This window comes from Phaenicophaeus curvirostris, chromosome 5 (assembly GCF_032191515.1).
Source record: "Phaenicophaeus curvirostris isolate KB17595 chromosome 5, BPBGC_Pcur_1.0, whole genome shotgun sequence".
In the NCBI taxonomy this organism is placed as follows: Eukaryota; Metazoa; Chordata; class Aves; order Cuculiformes; family Cuculidae; genus Phaenicophaeus; species Phaenicophaeus curvirostris.
This window is the reverse complement of record NC_091396.1, coordinates 43,863,784-43,883,168: the sequence shown is the minus strand read 5'-3', so window position 1 is coordinate 43,883,168 and position 19,385 is coordinate 43,863,784. Positions and strand designations below refer to the sequence as shown.

The 19,385-nt window shown below is 40.8% G+C and overlaps 1 protein-coding gene across 1 annotated transcript; it reads left to right on the top strand.

The window, feature by feature from the left end:
- The first annotated feature begins 425 nt into the window (after window positions 1-425).
- On the top strand, window positions 426-16,476 carry ENTPD5 (ectonucleoside triphosphate diphosphohydrolase 5 (inactive)). The gene is made up of 13 exons (XM_069858487.1): window positions 426-703; window positions 1,924-2,003; window positions 4,060-4,203; window positions 4,581-4,656; window positions 6,277-6,312; window positions 7,182-7,270; window positions 9,363-9,442; window positions 11,069-11,130; window positions 12,586-12,687; window positions 13,576-13,716; window positions 14,072-14,128; window positions 15,619-15,734; window positions 15,922-16,476. The coding sequence occupies exons 1-13, from the start codon at window positions 472-474 to the stop codon at window positions 16,006-16,008; spliced, it is 1,302 nt and encodes a 433-aa protein (XP_069714588.1). The 5' UTR covers window positions 426-471; the 3' UTR covers window positions 16,009-16,476.
- The last annotated feature ends 2,909 nt before the right edge of the window (window positions 16,477-19,385 follow it).

Sequence of the window (19,385 nt, the reverse complement as noted above, 5' to 3'; positions counted from 1 at the left end):
CACAGCGTCTCGTGTGTGTACATGTCAGGGCAAAGAGGTTCTGCCCTGAGCTTCCTTTTGATGATGCTTCTGTTCAGATAACATTTGTGCTTTTTGGAGGTTCTGGGACTGTAACTGTTGAGAAGCTTCAAGCCAGATCAGAGAAAAAATTGTCTAAATAAAGTCAAAATTAGAAATACTGGGAAGTAAACTACTTTAACTTTTCTGCATTTACGTAATGGAGAAACATTTACTTTGAAAGAACAAATCACTTAGATGCAGTTGTAACACTAAGTGCCGTAAACCGCATCTTTTGGACAAAGTGTTAAAAAGCATCTAGAGGGCATAATGTGTATGTATAGAGAGGTTTTGTTTTTTTTTTCCTACAGACTTTTTATGGAGAAGGCTCTTGGTAATTTCCATTCGTGCATTTGTTTCCTCTACAGAACCGCCTGCAGCTCTGTGACTGCTGATCCGCGCTTGACTGCCGCAATGGGCCCTGGCAAGATGGCTTCTTCCAGACTTCCTATCCTTCTAGCACTGGCATTTTCTTCTTTCTCCTTTGGTCTTTCCCATTTGAACAGGGGGATGTGGTTTCAGGACTTCCTTCCACTTAACGTGTGCCCTATAAATGCCAAAGCCAACGTTTTTTATGGCATAATGTTTGATGCAGGAAGCACTGGAACCCGGATTCACATTTACACCTTTGTGCAGAGGAGCCCAGGTAAAGCCCCGTGTCAGTTTGTGCACTGGGAGTACATTGACTCAGGTTCCAACTTCCCAAAAGCGGGGTTTTTATTCCAACACTGCATTTGAGAACAACTGAAGGTTTTTACAGTTTACCCTTCAGAAGGTCCTCTGGTAGATGATTATCATCCACTTGTGGTGGTGTTTTTGCTGCGAAAATATCTTTTTGTTGATCTTTTGAGATTCTAAGTTTTAATTCTAAGTATACTTGAGAGTTCTGAATTTTGAAAGATTTTCATCTATGCAGGTGTTTAAAGGAGGTCTCATTGAGCTGGAAAGAGGCTTGTGCTGCTTTTGGCAGTTTGCATGTTACCTTGAATTATATTAAGAGATACTTAAATTCTGCATGTGGTTTTATATGTCACATTCTGTTGCAAATTTAAGTAGTAAATAAAGAGTCATAAGCACCTCCATGACTCTCCTGGATCGTGTCCAGGAGAACTCATGTGTGCAGATGCACCACACACCAGCGTACCTGCTTCTGACATGGTGCAGAGGTACCCGAGTTGACTGCACACACAACCGGATTCAAGAGAGTGAATTTGCTTGGGGACAGTGAGCCAGAAAATTTGCAGAGATTGAAGGCCACTTGGTAGAACTCTGCTAATAAGCCCTTCAGGGCCATGCACTGTAACTGTATGGCTTCACATGACTTCAGCCTTAGTTTGGAAGGACAGGTACAAGGTCCCCCTCTGATTGACTCAGTGTGACTTGTAATATACAGTATTTGGGGATAGGTTCTAGACCCAAGCTGCTCTCCCACTTGTTTGGCTCTGCAGTCAAATGCTTGAGCCCAGTCAGCTTTGTTCTGTGCTTGTGAGTTGGTTGAACTACCTAAGGATAAGCAGAAGTTGACTCTGTGTGTGTCTTAATGTGAATTAGTATTTCAGTTTTATCAAGATTAGGCAACAGTCATACTCCATTGCTGTAACTCATTGAAGTTCACAAATGTGACATACTTCTAGTTAAAACAATGCGTTCTTAATAAATTAATTGTAAATTTGGAGGTTACAAGGCCAACATTCTGTTAAATACATTCCTGAAGTGAAAGAGCAGTGCTTGGTTTGGGAAGGGAATAGTATTGTTTGCAAGGGGAATCAAGGATAGTCACTTTATAGAGGTTACAGGCAACTTTTTTGAAACTAAAGAAAAAGATTCAAGTTGTTAACTGTTTCATGTAATATTTCATTTGTACAGAAAGCCTTCCAGAATTGGAAGGGGAAATCTTTGAGTCTGTGAAGCCAGGTCTATCTGCATACGCTGATCAGCCTGAAAAGGTAAGGCTCTCCTTCATTACTTCTGTTCATCTTCTGCTAATATCAGTTGGATTCTAACAAGCAGTTAGAGTGTTACTAATTGTAATTGCAGACAGTTAGTTAAAAATTAGTTAGTTAAAGGTTCTGCTGCTGACTCTCTAAACTTGTTGCTCTGCTTTTGTGAGTTAATTTATACACAATGAAATGAAAGCTTTTGTTTTACATATTTCATCAGTGGAACAATGGCTTAATTAATTGCTTAAATGCTATAACTAGACTACGTGCTTTTGAGATTTCAAAGACCAAGTGATTTGTTGCTCTTGCAGCATCCATATTCAATGTTTATTTGCCCTATAACTACTCCAAATATGAGTAAATATATACTCCTGTCTCATTTAGTGATAATTTCCTAGTTTTCTTGCTTTGGTTGAAATTTTCAGTGCTATTCACAGTTCAAAATGGTCATTTTTTGGTTTTATTTGTTTAGTTTAATAGTAAGGAGGTAAGACTGCAGGCATTTTTTAGTCATGTTACACTGGCAAGCAGGAAGAGTTCATTTCTCTGACTCTTAAAAATGTTTACTTTCTTTTGTGTCAGATCTACAAAGGCTAGTTTTTTTAATAAGTTATGGAGAAGGAGAAGAATAAAGAAGCACTCACACTTAGGTTAAGAAAGGCCTTAATATTTCTCTAAATATATTCTCTGCTTCTATCATCAGACTTCTAGTGATTTGTTTGTTTTGATTCTTTACTGTTACCTTTGGAACCATGGCTTGGAGGCCAGTGCTTAGTGATGCGTAGGACTCGCTTTGGTCATGCTCAGTTGGAATAGTTGATTACAGTTTTAGCTGAAAAATAATTTAGGTACAGGTAGTTACTATTCTACTTCCTCAGGACTTTTGTTGTTTTGTTTATATACAGAGTTTCTCAAAACACAGTTGGACAGTTCCATCATCCACCATTAATATTAATTAACACATACATTTATAATTATAATAAGAAATTGAAGTTAGGGGCCAGCTTTTTTTATTTACAAATGGGGGTGGTTTTGAATTTGTGCACAGTGCACTCGTTTCGTGCCATTGTGTTGGATCAGGAGTCAGAGAGGAGCAAGAGAGCAGAGAGCACTAAAATAATCCCATTGTTGTGATCCTCTGTTGAGAGTGCTAAAATAATCCTGTGTTACTTCAGGGCCAGTCCTGAAGTAAGTAAGTTGCCATTTTCCACATCCCTTGCCCTGACAGTAAGCCCTTTCACAAGCTAAAAGTAGTGCCAGAGAAATGATAGATTGGGTACTCTACCATGTGTGCTTTAGCAGTCTTGGAACTGGGGTCTAGTGTAGGGGCAGGTCAGGTTTGTCATTTTGCTCAGTTGCATTCATTGCTACAGGAATTTGACTGTGGAGCTTTATGGGAGAGGAATGGCTTTTGGATTTTTTAAACTTTGATGAGATCTCCCATGATTTCACTGAATCGTCTTGTTTGTTGGGTAGGAGAGGAGAGGAATTCACCCTGAAAGACATTTCTAGAAATTTCACAGAATGTTTATTTCTGATGCCAAGCTGTAATTGTTAGAGCGGTGTAAATAACTAAGAGTCCAGCAATGATACTTGTACTTCATGAGGTAACCATTCTGGCATTTTAATTACACTACTTCCTATGGACACACTTGAAATTCTTATAATCCATGAGTGAAATCTACACGTTTCCTCCTGGCCTTTGCAGCTTCAGTTCGTAGTTGTACCGTTTAGTTTAATTATACTGCAAGATGTCTGGTTTTGTCAGATAACTCAGTTCTCTTGCCTCCCTCCATCCTTTCAAATAATACTTTCCACAAGCAATGACATTTCTCTCGCCTAAGATAGATCTCTGAGTACGCTTTTCCTTCCAATGTAGACATTCTCTCTAAGGTTCTTATGTGATGTCGAGCACAGGTTTTATCCTCATCATGGGTGCAGGTGAGGTACCTTCTGCTATTGAATACTGGTTTCACTAGTGTTGAGGGGGAATTGGGAGGCCTATTTTCTGATGACTTGTAGGAGGAAACTATAAGAAAGACAACATCTTTTTTCCTTTTAGGGTGCTGAAACTGTCAAACAATTGCTGGACATGGCCATAGATGCTGTTCCACCTCATCTCTGGAAGAAGACCCCTGTAGTGTTAAAAGCTACAGCTGGACTGCGCTTGCTGTCAGAAGAGAAAGCTCAGGCTCTGCTTTTAGAGGTAATACTAAGATCTTTTGGATACATTAGTATTGCTTTCCCTGTTTTGCGTGTCATGACTCAGTTTTCCATTTTATTTAGCATAAGAGAACTTCAGCTATGAAAAGTGGCTGGAATCCTGTGATGGCATGAAGCTCACAGACTTTACGGGCTTTCTTGTGTGGTCCTGAAATCCTCTGCCATAACATGGATAGAAGGCATGGGGGGAAATATTTACAATACTTGTTTCTTTCTTTCCTGACCCTTGAAAGAAGAAGAATTTTGTCTACTCTAGACACTTGCCTTATTTTATAATGCTGTGAAAAAGAAAACTTTCCACCATTGGAGCAGAGCAAGACTCTTAAGACTAAGGAATCTAATAATTATTTCTTTTTTTAGGTGAGAGAAGTCTTCGAGGAATCACCATTTCTTGTTCCAGAGGACAGTGTTAGCATCATGGACGGGTCTTATGAAGGTGTGTTTTAGAAGGAGGAAAAAGTGAGAGCAAAGAAAAGTGGAGGGAAGAGAGAGAGATTTTGTGGACACAAAAGGGAAAGATAAATGGTCACTAAACTGAGGGAAAAAACTGAAAGGTTTTTAGGTCTGTTTGAAACACTTCAATCTTGTTTTCCCGGGAGATTTCGATTACTTGGTCATCTGTTAGGCCGAAAATGCAGAAACACGAAGAGTTTTTGTGAGTTAGCTAGATGAAGGTTCATCCAAAACCTTCTGAGGTTCCACAAGAGGACCTCATCTTAGAAATAAGTATGCAGGCTAACCAGCTGAAGCCTGCTCTTTGGAACTGGTGGAAAAAAGATGTTATCCACCTCTGAAAGGTTACCTGACAATATATACCAAGCTAGGGAGCTTACAGAAAGTGCCTAGTAAATTCTGTTAATATCAGCGTTAAAAATAATCTCTTATGATTAGCTCATTGATTTTTGGGTTAACACTGGAAGCGTTGTGAATGTTGGAGGAGAAGGAAGGATAATTGGCGGGTACTAGAAGTTAGATAATGAAATACATAATAAAATAATTTTAAAAAAAAAAGTCTGATTGGAAAAATGCAGCTAGTAAAGTCGCAAAGGAAGTAACCTAAAATACAGCAAAAAGGTGAAATCTGTTGTGTGTTTGGAGTGAGTGATGACTTTGCAGTGCGTAACAGACCTCTGTAACATTTTGGATATGTATCCAGACATATTACCTTGGAGAATAGCCAGATAATAATCCTTCTGTATGGGTGCCTGATAAGAGCCATCTGTGATGTTAAATTCAGTTCTGAACACTTGATTATAGCAGATATTGCCAGTCTGGAAGGTGTTAAAGGAGAGCAAAAGGAATTATCGTGACACTTAAACAACTAATAAATGGGAGGAAGATTAAAGAGCAGAATCTGTCTGTGTGGGCTAAGGGAAGAGCAGAATTAACGTGAAGTCTACAAGTATTCGATGATGTACGGTGCAATACATAGTATGTCACTAGGATTAACAAGTGAATTTTATAGTAGAGATGAGTGTTGTACTACAGAGAGCAGGACCAGTGAGGCATCATAGAGCACAGTGTAGAGTGCCAAAGTTTATTTTAAAATCCCACCTCTTCTGCTGTCACATTTGCCTGCATTTGCATGAGAATCACACCAGTGTCAAGAGGCCACTGCAATCAAGGAAGAGTGGTTTGTTTTTTACTGGTTGCCACTATGTCTATAGTGTAAATACACAAACGTCATTAAAACACAGAGCGATGTGCATGCAGTTTTCAGATTAAGAATTAAAGTGCTGGGGTGGAGGAAAGTGCACAAGGGAGCTTGTGCATCATGTCAGCTCATTACTTTTGTCTGTTGCTTGGAGAATATATGTGATTTGTGCATACTGCAGTTGCATGGATATTACAAACGTTCTATCCAGCCCATCTTATGAGATTTTAATAATTCATCATATCACTTAATTGTAAGTTTGGATTAATCTCTAAAGTATGGGGCAGTTACATTGAATTATTAATGATTTTCAGGTAAATAAATAACGTGAAAGGGTGATAGGGGTGGGCAGGAGGTTGTGGGAGTATTCAGTGGTGACTTTTCCTTTTTCACTCTCTGCAGGAATTTTAGCCTGGATCACTGTGAACTTCTTGACAGGTAATTCAGTGTAACTTTTCTCTAAATAAGAACTTGAGCCACTTTGGCAGAGGTTTCTCTGCTTTGGTTACTATGTCCTGCTTTACTGGTGCTGTGGCATCAGTGCTAAAGCAGTAGATTGCTTGGGCAGTCTGTTTCAGAGGGTGAGCTACACCTATAGTAAGAAGATGTCTTAATCCAGAGGGTGTCATGATTTACTTGGGACTGGGAGGCACTGGCAAGGTTGGTTTCTCTAAGGTGTGTAGAGGAGTAGTACTACTAATCTGTTAGGAGGTGGGGAACAAGGTTTCACAGTGTTCATCCAGTTGTGAACTGCGCAACAAAAGTAAAGTAATGGGGATGTGCTGGTGCTTTAGCTGTACTGGCTCCAACGAGTTCTGGGACTGCAGTCTATTGAAGAGAGAAGAAAATCAGTACCCTAGTAAGTATATGAGCAAGTAAAAGAGCTGCTCTGGGTGAAGAGAAATGGTAATAGGCGATTCTGCCCTTCGACTCCTGATGCTCTTTGACCAGCTGTATGGTGGTCACAGAATTTAAGTATTTTCACTGGCAGTCTTCTACAGGATATACTTTGTCTCTAACATTCAGATTTTGCTGGATATGTAGAGATTTATCAGCTTTTGTCGCTTCGGAGGTGAAATTGGAATCAAGGAAGAAAGTCTTATGAAAATCCCATTGATGTCTTTATAATACTTTCTGTTTGCTTGCCTTTTCTCTGTGATTTTTTTTGTACTTGAAGGCCAACTCATCGTTCCTGTATTGCTGTGATAATGTGATAACTTGTTGGTTGGTCGCTTGAACATACATGCAGTATCCACATTTTAGCATTTGTGCCCCTGGGGCTGTTCTGAGCGTGGTGTTGTTCGCAGGACAGCTGTCTGGCCAGAACCAGGATACTGTTGGGACTCTGGACTTGGGAGGAGCCTCAACCCAAATCACGTTCCTGCCACGACTTGAGGTGAGGAGTGGTTGCAAATGTGTGGGTTGGGACTGCAGGGCCAGTGGAGAGACCTGAGCACTGCTATACTTTCTGACATCACTTTGTCAGCACTGGTACAAGCAGAACAGATGTGATGTTCAGAACATCTGGTTTTTTGCTCCCTTTGATGTCAGCAGCTGGCTGATAGGCATTCATAGACGAAAGAGCTTGGATAACAATGAGTTAAAAAGAAAGAAAGCAAATGAGTAAAAAAACCAGCTTTTGTTTTCTAGACCCAGGCTGGGAAAACCCCATTAATGCAGATAAGTCAGTATATGCTAGAACATTTCCAGGGAACATTCTTGCATGTTACATGAAATTTAGGATCTGCTCTGAGTTACCTACTCCATTCCAGTCTGATAGCAGATCCTCACTAAAATGCAGTGGGGCCAGAGACAGGGTAGAGGGGGGTGTCTCATGGGGCAAACATCTTTCTGATAACACTGCCAATCCCTCTTTGTTTCCTTATTGATTTCTTCTCATTTTCTTTGGGCATTGCCCTCTCTGCCTCTCAGTCAACCTCTGCTGGATTTGTCAGGAATTCTATAGCTCTTTAGAAACAGTTTAAACTGGGAGCCAAGTCTAAAATTTGCATGTGAAATTTACATGGGTATTGGAAGGCCACTATAAAATATAATTCTGTATCTTGATATTGTGAAGTTGTTTTTGTCCTTTCTGAAGGAATCCTTTAACATTTTTGTTTACAGAAATTGAGATTTCTCAAAGGGTGTTTGGAGACAGAAAATGTGTGGTTTTCGTATCAGGATATTTTAGTTCTGCAGTGGTGGGTTATGTTGATGCATGATGTGCAACTTTATCCTGTTCAGCACAGCCTGAAGTATTCTAGGCTCACCCTCTGGTTTGTGTTGATAACACCTGCTAAAGTGGGCACTGGACCAACAGGAAAGGGTGTTGCATGTCAGGGTTCTGGAGAATAAATAGAGCTGTGAAGTAGGCTGAACTGCAGCTCGGGATTCACAGTTCCTAGAGCCTTGCAGGGAAGGGCTCTGAGGGCTTGCTGCTGACAGGGCCAAAGGCACAAATTAAAGCAGTGTGGAATCGAGGTTTACATTACCTGCTTGTACACTACATCTGCTTCTCACCTGCTTCGTCAAGTTCATGCAAAAAAGTACATACGTAGCTCAGTATATTTCTGAAGAGTTTTTTTTTCCATCTGACAAAACAAGCAGGGATTTAATCCTTTTTGTTTGCAGAGGGTTTTTTCACCCTTTCTGCAATCTAAAGCAGTCGCATGTTTGCTCTTGTATGAATGTTGAACTAGGACTCTACAATTCTAGCTCTATGTGGTGTTTTTTTGCTGTGTTTGCTACATGGACTCTGCAGCTTCGGTCCTCTCTGAGGTTGTTCTGCTTTGCCTGGAGTAACAGAGAGCGTCTGAATGCACAGGGACAAGAACAGATGGGAAAATGGGGTCACCAGCAGAGGAAAGACAGAAACTGAGATTGAGACCTCAGGGACTGAAAACAAAGGAACAGCAGATAAGCCCTAAACTAGTTCAGATCTACAAGAATATGTCAGTTAGAAGGTAGGGACTGAGTACCAGTGGGGTGGAGGCGCACACAGCAGTAAGGCTGTGGAATGAAGAAAATTGGAGGCAATGAGACATAAGGTTAATTTAGAGGAAAGCACTTAAACCAGGAGGTAAAGCAGCTCTAAGACTGAGAATGGGTGGTCAAAGTGTTTCTTTGAGTATCAGCATAAACATGGTGAAAATGTGTCATGTTTACTTTGCATTTTTAATTCTTCTGAGTTCCTGAATTGACATGTCTGCTCTGACTTGCAAAAGTTAATAGTGCTTCTAGTGCAGCATCCTGCCCTGTTGCACATCGCTGTTATACGTTATACATAAAGGTGCATGTAAATTAACTCAGTGTTAAAAGCTGCAGGTAAGACTGCAGCAGGCACCATTGGAAAATTGTTCTTCGTTTTCAAAGCAAGTCACATGAGTGTGTAGTAATCCCAATGGGTATATCTGTGATAATACATCAAAGCTGGTTATTTTTTATTACATAATAAAAACTAAAAGATTTTTTCTTTATTTAACTTATAGGAAACTCTGAGGGAAACCCCTGGGGATTTTCTTACCTCATTTGAAATGTTTAATAGCACTTACAAGCTCTATACCCACAGGTAAGAAGCAAAAAGGCTGCTGTCTCTGGCAGGGACAACAGTCTTTCTGCAGAGCCTGAGCTAACCACAAGTGGTGCGTCTCATCACTTTATCAGCTGTTGGGACTATGACTTTTTTTACTAGTTTTCTTATCTGCTTGAAACATTAGTTGAAGTGGAACATGATGCTGGTTGGCTGGAAACGTTCCAGGATCATGGTTAGTATCACTACAAGGGTGTACTCGTCAGTCTGTCAAATGAAGAGGGAGCATTATGAGTCAACTACATTTAAGGGGAATTCTTATTACTGGATGCAAGCCAAATATTCTGGACCAAGCAGAAAGGCAGATACCATGCCAGTAGTCAGAACTAAAGTTGGTCAGAGATTTGGAAAGACAACCTTCCTGAGACTTTCTCCTTCTTAGTTTGAAATGGCACGTCTCATCAGCACCTGGACAAACAGTAAAACCTAGATTGATATAAACCAAAGAGGGATAAGGGACAACCACAGGCAGCTGACACAGACCATAGAGCACAACAGATTCTTAAATTAATTGGAAGGGATACTTGGACTGTAATAATGTAACTGTGCTTACTGTGTTAAGCTAACAAGTTTCTGAGATGTCTGCAGTGAAATCCAGAGTTACCTGCATGACTACAGTCCAATGAGAACTCAGCCAGGAATAAATTAGAGAGTTGGTCTCAGCAGGTTACTAGTGGGGTGAAGTCTGTCATCTCAGCCAGTTACAAAATACGCTTACCTGACAGCAAAGCTGGTTTAATAGTGCTCCTCTCCTACTGATATAACTGATTTCTGTATTCACCAATACAGTCCGTTAGATCATTTAAAATGATTGGGATTGGAAATAGTCCCCTAGAAGATGATGGAGCCAGAAGCTTCCTGGTTGAGTTCTCATTGGACTGTAGTCATGCAGGTAACTCTGGATTTCACTGCAGACATCTCAGAAACTTGTTAGCTTAACACAGTAAACACAGTTAGTTTAACTCTTCATCCTGTAAGCATTTGTGTTGACATGACTGAAGGGATGAATAGCCAAATACAGAGAGGAGATTGAGAGGCTGACAGGTTTTTAATCTGTCTGTGTTGCTGAATCCACTAACATGTAATGACTTTCTCATAAACGCTGTTCCCATCCTGGCTTGTAATGAGTATAATGATAGTCTGTGGAGTCACACAAAGACATATTTCACACAAAGGCACAGCTCTTGTTTAGTGGAAAGTTCTGCAGTTTCCTATTAGTTCTGCCCTAAGAATGTATAATCTTGTGTGTGACATAAGAATGGACATTGTATTCCCCATGTTCCTCACATACCCCTCTTTATCCCTTGTTTTTAAGACTCTGTATTTTTGCTTTTAATGAATGTTTTGTAGAAATGTCACATCAGCTCTAACCACTTTCTGGAATTTTAGATTTACCCATTTTACAGCTCTTCATAATTCTTGGGTTTGTGTCACTCTTGGTACTTGGAACAGTTCTGGCAAAGTGAACTCTATTTTAGAGAAGAAAAACTTGCGGGAAGCAGAGGAAGGAAATTTAGTTTGGGTATTTCAGGATGTAAGAAGAGGCTATGGGTGAAGCATACCAGATGTGCAAGAGTTAAAACTAACGTCTGTCTTTGTTTGTAGCTATCTGGGATTTGGACTAAAAGCTGCCAGACTAGCAACACTTGGAGCTATGAATATGGAAGGTGTGTTCATATGGTAAAATACACAAGATTTTTAAAGAGATGGTTAGACTTAGTCTTGTGTCAGCAACCCATTTCCTATGTCTTCACTTCTCTATCTTGTGTTTTTTTCTGTTCGCTGGGGTAGATCTGTCTGGAAACAGGTTACCACTTGTTAAGGAGTTGTCCTGTGGGTCAGCTGCTTTTACCTATTTCCAGGTCCAGCCAACAATGAGTCTGAGTACAAATTCCAGAAATGCACACATGGGGACCTATAAACACTGTACAGACATGGCAGCCAGAAAGACACATTTACATGCTTTATAAGCATCCACAGAAATACAAACAGCAAGAACAGATCCTTTTCCTAAGGACTGCTTCTTAGGCCAAGCCCACTTTATAGGTCTCTCTGGTATCTGCCTGGCATGCTGTGTTCCCCCAGACCTCCTGCTGTATTCACTGACTAGCCTAGCTTGAAGCCTATGAGCATCACATGCTGTCAATCAAACATGAATGCATAATTACACTGCTGAGTCTTTCCAGTCTCTGACCCAGACCTTAAGTCCTCCTAGTCTTCATGCCCAGACTTTGGGCCTTTTGTCCAGTCTCTAGCCAGGACCTGGGGTCTTTCCACCTTCTGGATTCTTACTTGCCAGCTAGGTGGACTTGTGTTAATTACTGGAGCGTACTTAATTGAAAACAGTTGGGAATAGCATTTAAGAAGCAGATAGGACAAACTGCAGTGATTGATCACTAGACTCAGCCAGAAAATCATACTGATCAGCTGCCTCTACTTAGTTGTGGTTGCCTTCTTTTACCATCCCCTCCATTTTCCCACATTTGCACTTCCCTGATCCCTTGATTCCTCCTTTCTCTGCCTTTGACCCTTCCCCTAAAAATCCCCTAGTAAATCTTGCACAGTCCCATAATCTCCCTTAACCTTTCTGTTAGTTGTTTACTTTTTCTGTGAGGCCTGGGCTGGCCACAATAATCATGTTTTCTTCTTATCAGTTACAGTATTTCTGGTTGAACCCTTCAAGAGTCACACATTCAGTGGCTCCTGTAGCGGCCATTGATCAGCGTCTTAGAAGTTTTTCTATTTGTTGCTCAGTTACTTTGTTTGTCTTGGTTACCTGCTGCATGTTAGGGTTTGTGTATTTGTATCTGTGTGTTTCATTTATTACCTCTCTGGTTTCTTGTCTTCTGTGGTGAACAGCCATAATCCAGATATTCTTGTACCATTTATCTCTCATTAATAAATAGCAAGTCCAGCTGCTCTACAGCTTACATGACAAAATGGACACAGCTTTTCCAGACTAAGGCTCGTCCAATGTGCAGCATCCATTGATTCAGATTTCCATACTATTGCTTAAAGACCTTAATGAAGATCTTTCAGCCTTTTCTTTTCTGGTTCTGCATATTGATCAATAACTGTGTTAAATTTTATCCTTTCTGCTTTCCTCTCTGGTTTCATTCCAGCTGTGGATGGACAAATGTTCCGCAGTTCTTGTTTGCCAAAGCAACTGGAGGCAGAGTGGCACTTTGGGGGAGTGAAATACCGATATGGTGGCAACAAAGAAGGTAAACTAAGGAGACTTATTGCTTCTTGTAAGATAAGTCTTGTTTCCAGAATCTGAGTTTTGCCTTGGAAAATACTCCCAATAGTTAGCTTGATTTACGAAGGATACCTGTCCAGTCATAGGTGTGGATTTTTGACAGAGCCAAATCAAAATCTGAAGCTATAGAGAGCAACTGGTCAGTACTTTCCATATTGTGGCTGTGATCTCTATTAGAAATGATACCTTTATAGGAAATGTTAAGAGTTACTTGTGCAAACAAGAGATTTTTTTTTCTGAGATTTTGAGCTAAGTGCAAAACCTCAGGCTGTGTGAGGGTACAATAACTTGAAGGTCAAAGTGTGGAACTGTTTCTTAAGATCCCATCCCTAATGCTGCATACAGAGGGTGAAGCTGCTGTCATCAAGTGACTCAAACAGACCCCTTTGGTGACTGATCTTGCTTTGCTTTGCAACAGGAAACATGAAACTTGAGTCGCAGATTTGGTGTGTGTGGAATGAATTGATAAAATGATAATGTGACGGGGAGGGAAAGTAAAGTTTTACCTAGCAGGTGGTAGCAAATGTAAATGAGATTCGGCAGACCGTAGCACATAACAATGAGAGTTTTGCCTGATGTGGAGGAGGGTTTTCATGCACCTACACTGGGTTGCTCATCACAATTTCAGCTGCTGCTGTGATCTGCTCTGAGCACTTCCACTTGATGCTGGTGCTCTAGAGTCTTTGCCTGCATGCAGATGCCATGTTGGATTACAGGAGTGATCTTTAAGCTCTTCTCATCTCTTCTTATGCTTTAATCTTTGCTTCTTCCCTTTTTCATCCTATTGTCACTGATTCTTCCATCTCCTGGACATGCCTCTGACTCACCACCCCATCTGTGTTTGTCTTGACAGGAGAAACAGGATTCAGGCCTTGCTACTTGGAAGTGCTCAAGGTTGTCAAAGGGAAACTGCACCAACCAGATGAGATTCGTGGAAGTTCCTTCTATGCTTTCTCATATTACTATGATCGTGCAGTTGACACCAACCTAATTGGTAAATTGGTTTGGGATAATCCATTATGTGTGAGCATTTCAGCCAGAAGGTAGACAGAGAAACCCTGGAGGCTGGAGCCATGGGGAGCAGGGAAAAGGAATGCTGTTGGGAAAGAGAAAATACACAAAAAGCCTTCAGGGCGTAAACATGTATCCATCAGAACAGTTTGATGTTCAGAGTTCAGTAGATGAGACTTGTGTTCTGAGCTGCATTTCTACTTGCAGCTGTCTTGTTTGTTACCAGCGGATCTCACTCCTAGCTCAGTATCACAGAGTTGCACTCTAGGCTGAACTTAGATATAGAACATTAATACTTTCAGATCTATGATGACATTTTCTCACATCTTCTTTTTCAGATTATGAACAAGGGGGTGTTCTGGAAGTGAAAGATTTTGAAAGAAAAGCCAAAGAAGGTAATATTCCTGAGAGTTGGGAAACTGGTGTGGATGAGAAATAACAAAAAATATGAATGTGTCTAAGCAGTACCTAGAACATGTTTGACTTCTTTTTTTAAAAGTTTGTTTGATCTTTATTCCACTTATACCTTTGGTGTCCTGTTACTTAGCTTTTATTAGCCAACACCTGTAACTTGCAGAAAAAAGTACTGAAGAGAAGTGAGGGGAAACAAAGTGTGAGTGGCCTCTCAGTTCTGCTCAGGAGAGTAGAGAGATGGTTCGTAAATGTCAGTACAAAAGAAAATGAATTTGCTGCATCAAGAGCTCCTTCTGTCAAACTGCAACTCTCTGACTTCTATAAGTCTGTTACCTTAAATCCTTTTTAATCTGTAACAAAACTAGGGAAGGAGCAGAGGTCTGACAGGTCCTCCTGCATTCTTTTCCCTCTCCCTGACTTTTTTCCTAAATGCTTAGTTTAGTTTTGTACCTGCTTTTGTGAATAAATAGCTCCCAACTTGCCATGTTACTGATAGCTAAAACTTTAGCTTACAGAGTAAGACATGCCCTCTGAATCGTGATCATCCTCATGATGATTAGTGGACTGTATTTGTCACCAGAAGATGCTTAATTATGTAGTTCAGGACTGACTTTTTTCTAAAATAGGACCTAAATTCTTACGATTTTTCAGTTAAACTGAATCTCCCTAGAAACTCAGATGTCTTGGAATAGGGGGATTACGCTCTGAAGTTTTAGTGTGTTTGGTTTGTTTCCCTGGAAACTGAGAGAGCTTTGGATTTGTAAAGATGCAGCTGTTACCTAATACCATCAAACTACTTATTTAGCTATAGAGTATCAGGAGATCAGTTCTGTGATCCTAAATTAATGCTCCTCTTTCTCATTTCAATAGCAGGAGGATACTGCTTATCAGTTTCTAAAAAGAAGTGAACACTGCTTTTGATGCTTGTAGAACGGGGCAGGAGCAGTAGATTCAGAAGACTCTAAATCCATTTCCCAGTCACTGTCACCCTTACTGTGGAATCCTGAGTTAGCTGTAGCAAGGGAGTGGTTGGTTAGACCATAGCCTCTTCCATGTCCTTGAACATGTGCGGCTGGAAAAAGATAAAAGAAGCTGACAACCTAGAAGGTGGAGGCCATTACTGGAGCCATCCTTGGAGACTAGACAGGGAAGACAAATGATGTTGCATTCTTGAAAGGCAAAGTAATAACCAACTCCCCACAAGTTAGCAGTTGAGCAGAGATTCAGATTTGAAAAAAGCTATGTGGGTTATATTGCTATAACAAAAGATGAATTTATGGAGTCAAGAGAAACTGGAATTACTATATAGTTTGTTCTCCAATGTTATAGAACAGCTGTGAATCATGTACCATATGTAATATAAGTGGTTGGCTTGTTTTAGTAGGCTTTGGCTTGAGGTCTGTTCAAATGTACAATGTAGATAAAAGCTCCTTTATTTTACTAAAATCTCTTTTTTTCCTTCCTTCTCTAGTCTGTGATAACATGGAGAGGTACAAGTCAGCCAGTCCTTTTCTATGCATGGATCTCACTTACATCACTGCTTTACTAAAGGAAGGCTTTGGGTTTAGGGACAACACGCTTTTACAGGTGAGAAAAACATTTAAATCCCAAAGCTAGCTTCCAAACTTTTCTTACTGGTCAGCATGCATTAGTTCATTTTTCTGGCTACTTATTTACTGAGTTTTTCTAGGGTTGTTACGTGCAGCTGCTGTCATCTGTACAACATATGAATCTAGAGAACTGTTGGGAACAACTTCTTTTTCTTCCTTTATAGTTAACAAAGAAAGTGAACAACATAGAGACAAGCTGGACTTTGGGTGCTACCTTTCACCTGCTGCAGTCACTGGGGTTAACCTATTGAGCTGTGACATTCCTGTGGACTTCAGTATTTCTGAAAAGCTGAGAAAGCAAATTGACATCTCCAGGTACGTTGTTCAGCTGGAGTTAGTCACAGAGCAGAACGTGGACCAAAGCTTTGGAACAGATCTTCACCCCAGACTGGCATCGTGCATAATGAAGAGTTGCTACAGTATGATTTATAATCATGATTGCAATAAATGATCCAGAAGTTGCCTTCTGAATGTCAAAGGGCCTAAACTCCAGCAGAGTATCCACAAGGGGCTCAAAGCCAGCATTCACCAGCACATTTGTACAGCATCCCATTGCTAGAAGCACAGAGTACCTGGCACTTACAGGCAGGTGACTTCCCCTCCCCCTTTTATTTTAAACATAATTTAAGTTTGCTTGTGAGATGTTAAATACACAAATTAAAGATGACATCAACAGTCACTCAGAGAAAAGTGAACAACTCTGGGTGCTGCCAGCTTCAGTGTTCCAAGTATACCTGGCTGTTAGCTTAGCTAATATAGTGTAGGAAGACTCCAGTCTTTCAGGGAGGGGCGTGCAATAAGCACACTTCAGGCATGGTTTTGGGAGAGGTGTTGGCTAAAACACAGACTGTAACTTAGCAAGCATTTCTTTAGGCAGCAGTCATTTCCTAAGCAGAATGTGTGCCTGACTGCTGTGTTCCTTTCTGCTGCTCTTCTCAATTCTGTGCAGCTACACCAAATGTCTGGCTGATAACTTGATGCATTTAGCCTGTAGTCGTTCTAGTAGTACTGCGGCAGTAGTGCCAGCTATTTAAACTCCACTGCCCAAAGAAATGCTTGTTACATTATACCCACAAGGAGTTAAGGGTACAGGCAGATGAAATGGCTGATCTGATAGCTGACTTCGCTGTGAGGGGCAGGTTTCTTTCTCTGCTCTCAGCAAGACCTTCTTTCCTCTGATGCTGGTGCTTCTCAGGTTCTTCGTGGAACCAGTTCTCGTCACCAAACTGGAGTTAAATCAGCTCACCAAAAAGTCAAAGCTAGTGCTAGCACAAGGGAAATGGGCACTGCACAGCCCAGAGAGACTCACTGGGCCCACGAGTATTGGAACACCACCACCCGTTTTGTCTGAGTGAGATCCAAGGTGTGGCTTTCCCGTTTGAAAAGTCTGGGCTGATCACTTCCTGCGCTTTCCTGAGGAACTTCCTCTGAATGCAGTTTGGTGAAACAAGTTGTTTTTTCAGTTGTTTAATAGATGAAAGTAGGGAAGAGAGTGGAATTAGCATCAGAAACAGAGGAGAACAAGAGCAGAACAGCTTTACTTTCTTATCCCTCGTCTGCTTATGCCTTATCCATTTAAAATTGTTTTAAACTTCATTTCTCTTTAATATAGTGGAGTTGGACCCATAAAATGGTGTATGCAGCCCTGCATTGCTCTGGCATTATTTTTAATATGTACAGCAGGTCTTTAGGAACAGTGCATCCAGTGAAGGGGTTGCAGCTGTTCAGGGAGTCCAAGACTTCTGTCAGGATAGCAGGAAGCTATTTGAATAACTGTTTAAAGTGAAGCTTGCCACCTCTTTCACACCAAACACAGAGAAACAATGAAAGATCAGTATTTTAAATAAAGCGTTATCAATAGACTAGAAAGCTGGGCTGTAGGATCATGGCTTTCTTGTTTAATTGGCTCTAGAGAACATGAAGATTGCTCAAATACATTGAGACTTCAAGTGCAGACCTTGCATTGTCCTAAGTAGAAACAGCTGTACAGACAATTTTTTCCACCCCATGAAATAGTTGGCGGCTAGTTCATAAAAAAAAATTAATATCTTCTACTTACCATGGAATATGCAAAGTAAAGATGAATTTACCCCAGTCATAAGATCAGAAAGGTACTGCTCCCATGACTAAGGGAAGCTTTTATCCACTTTGTCCAGCAGTTACCTGTTTGCTATAGCACACCTTTCCCATGCCTGTAAAACCAAAGACTGTCTTCATGCTACCTTCTCTGCAAACTGGGTTTCAAAATGATTTGCAATTCCCAGCAAGGGGAGGAAGTAGTGCACTTGTACCCTCATTATTCTTGCTAAGCAGTTTGGAGACTTAAAAATTGCCTTACTGTGAACATTAGTCCACTTCCTTTAGTCAGCAGTGCAAGTTTGATTGTGGCTGATGAAGCTACCCTCTTCTTATAACTCAGGATTTATGGCACTAGGGTGAAAGTTGTGCTTTTGAACAAGTTCAGTCAGTGACAGGAGTCCAAGGGTTGGAGATGGAGCTACCTACACTCATCCCACCACTGACACTTTGCTGTAAATTCAGGCTGTTTCTTTGAAATAAGAAATACTCATCCGAGTTGTACTCCTCCTTACCAGAATCTGTTTGGAGATCTATATTGGGAATTCCTCAATGTTACACCAAACTTCTGTTCCTTCCTCACTAGAAGCTTCTGTTGGAACATGAATAAAGTAGTTGTGGTCTTCTCAACCACAAACATTTCCTGTCCCCCTTCTTAGTGTTTGGCAAAACTTAGTATGTAGTCTGGTCTGCACATTTTGTTTTCAGTGAACAATTGTATTAACTTTTTTGTGCCCAGAGAACAAAGTAGGATGCAGCGGTTACTGCCCAGCCTGCATTACTCCTGAGAGCTAGCTAATATAATAATCCAAATCTTCTTTCAGTCTGAGCCAGTGCTGTGACAAACTCTTACTAAGTCTTGGGGCTACAAACCTCAAGCAGTGAGGCTGGACTTGAAACAGGAAGGGAAAGCGGGCAGTTATATCTAAGGAACAAGCAGCAGCAGGATATCTTCCAACTGAGTAGGCGCTAACCCTGAGGAGAACAGGGTTTGGTTTTGTCTGCAGGGAGGATGGTCCAGAACAAGACAGGTACCATGAAGAGGAAGCTTCTTTTTCTGTGTTCTTTGCCTCAGGCTCTGGTACTACAAATGCTAGGTTGGAGCATCTGCTTCCTAGTACCAAAGTTGCATTAAACATGAATGCTCAGGGCCTTCATTTGTCAGTGGCACAATTTATTAACTGAAGGAAACTGCTGCTATGAGGGGCCTGATCTTGCAGTCACGAGAGAAACAAAACTCAGCTCCAAGGTTTCTTTTACAAGAAGAACTGCAGAACTGAGCCCCTGCTGTTTACATCTGAGCTACTCAAGGTAGGTGGCGGATCTAGAGAAGCCAGTTAAGTCCTCACACTTACCCTAGTGCAATGAGATTATTTATTAGCTTAACTAAAGCTTAAGCAGCCTTCTAAGAGAAGAGTTCTTGCAACCTGATTTTTATCTCCTCCTTCATATCTTTTAGCCAGTCGCTAACAGGAGCTGCCTTATATGAGTGGCTAAAGAAGCACAAGTAATGGCTTTCAGTTAAAAACTTATGTTTCGTTCTTTCTGACAT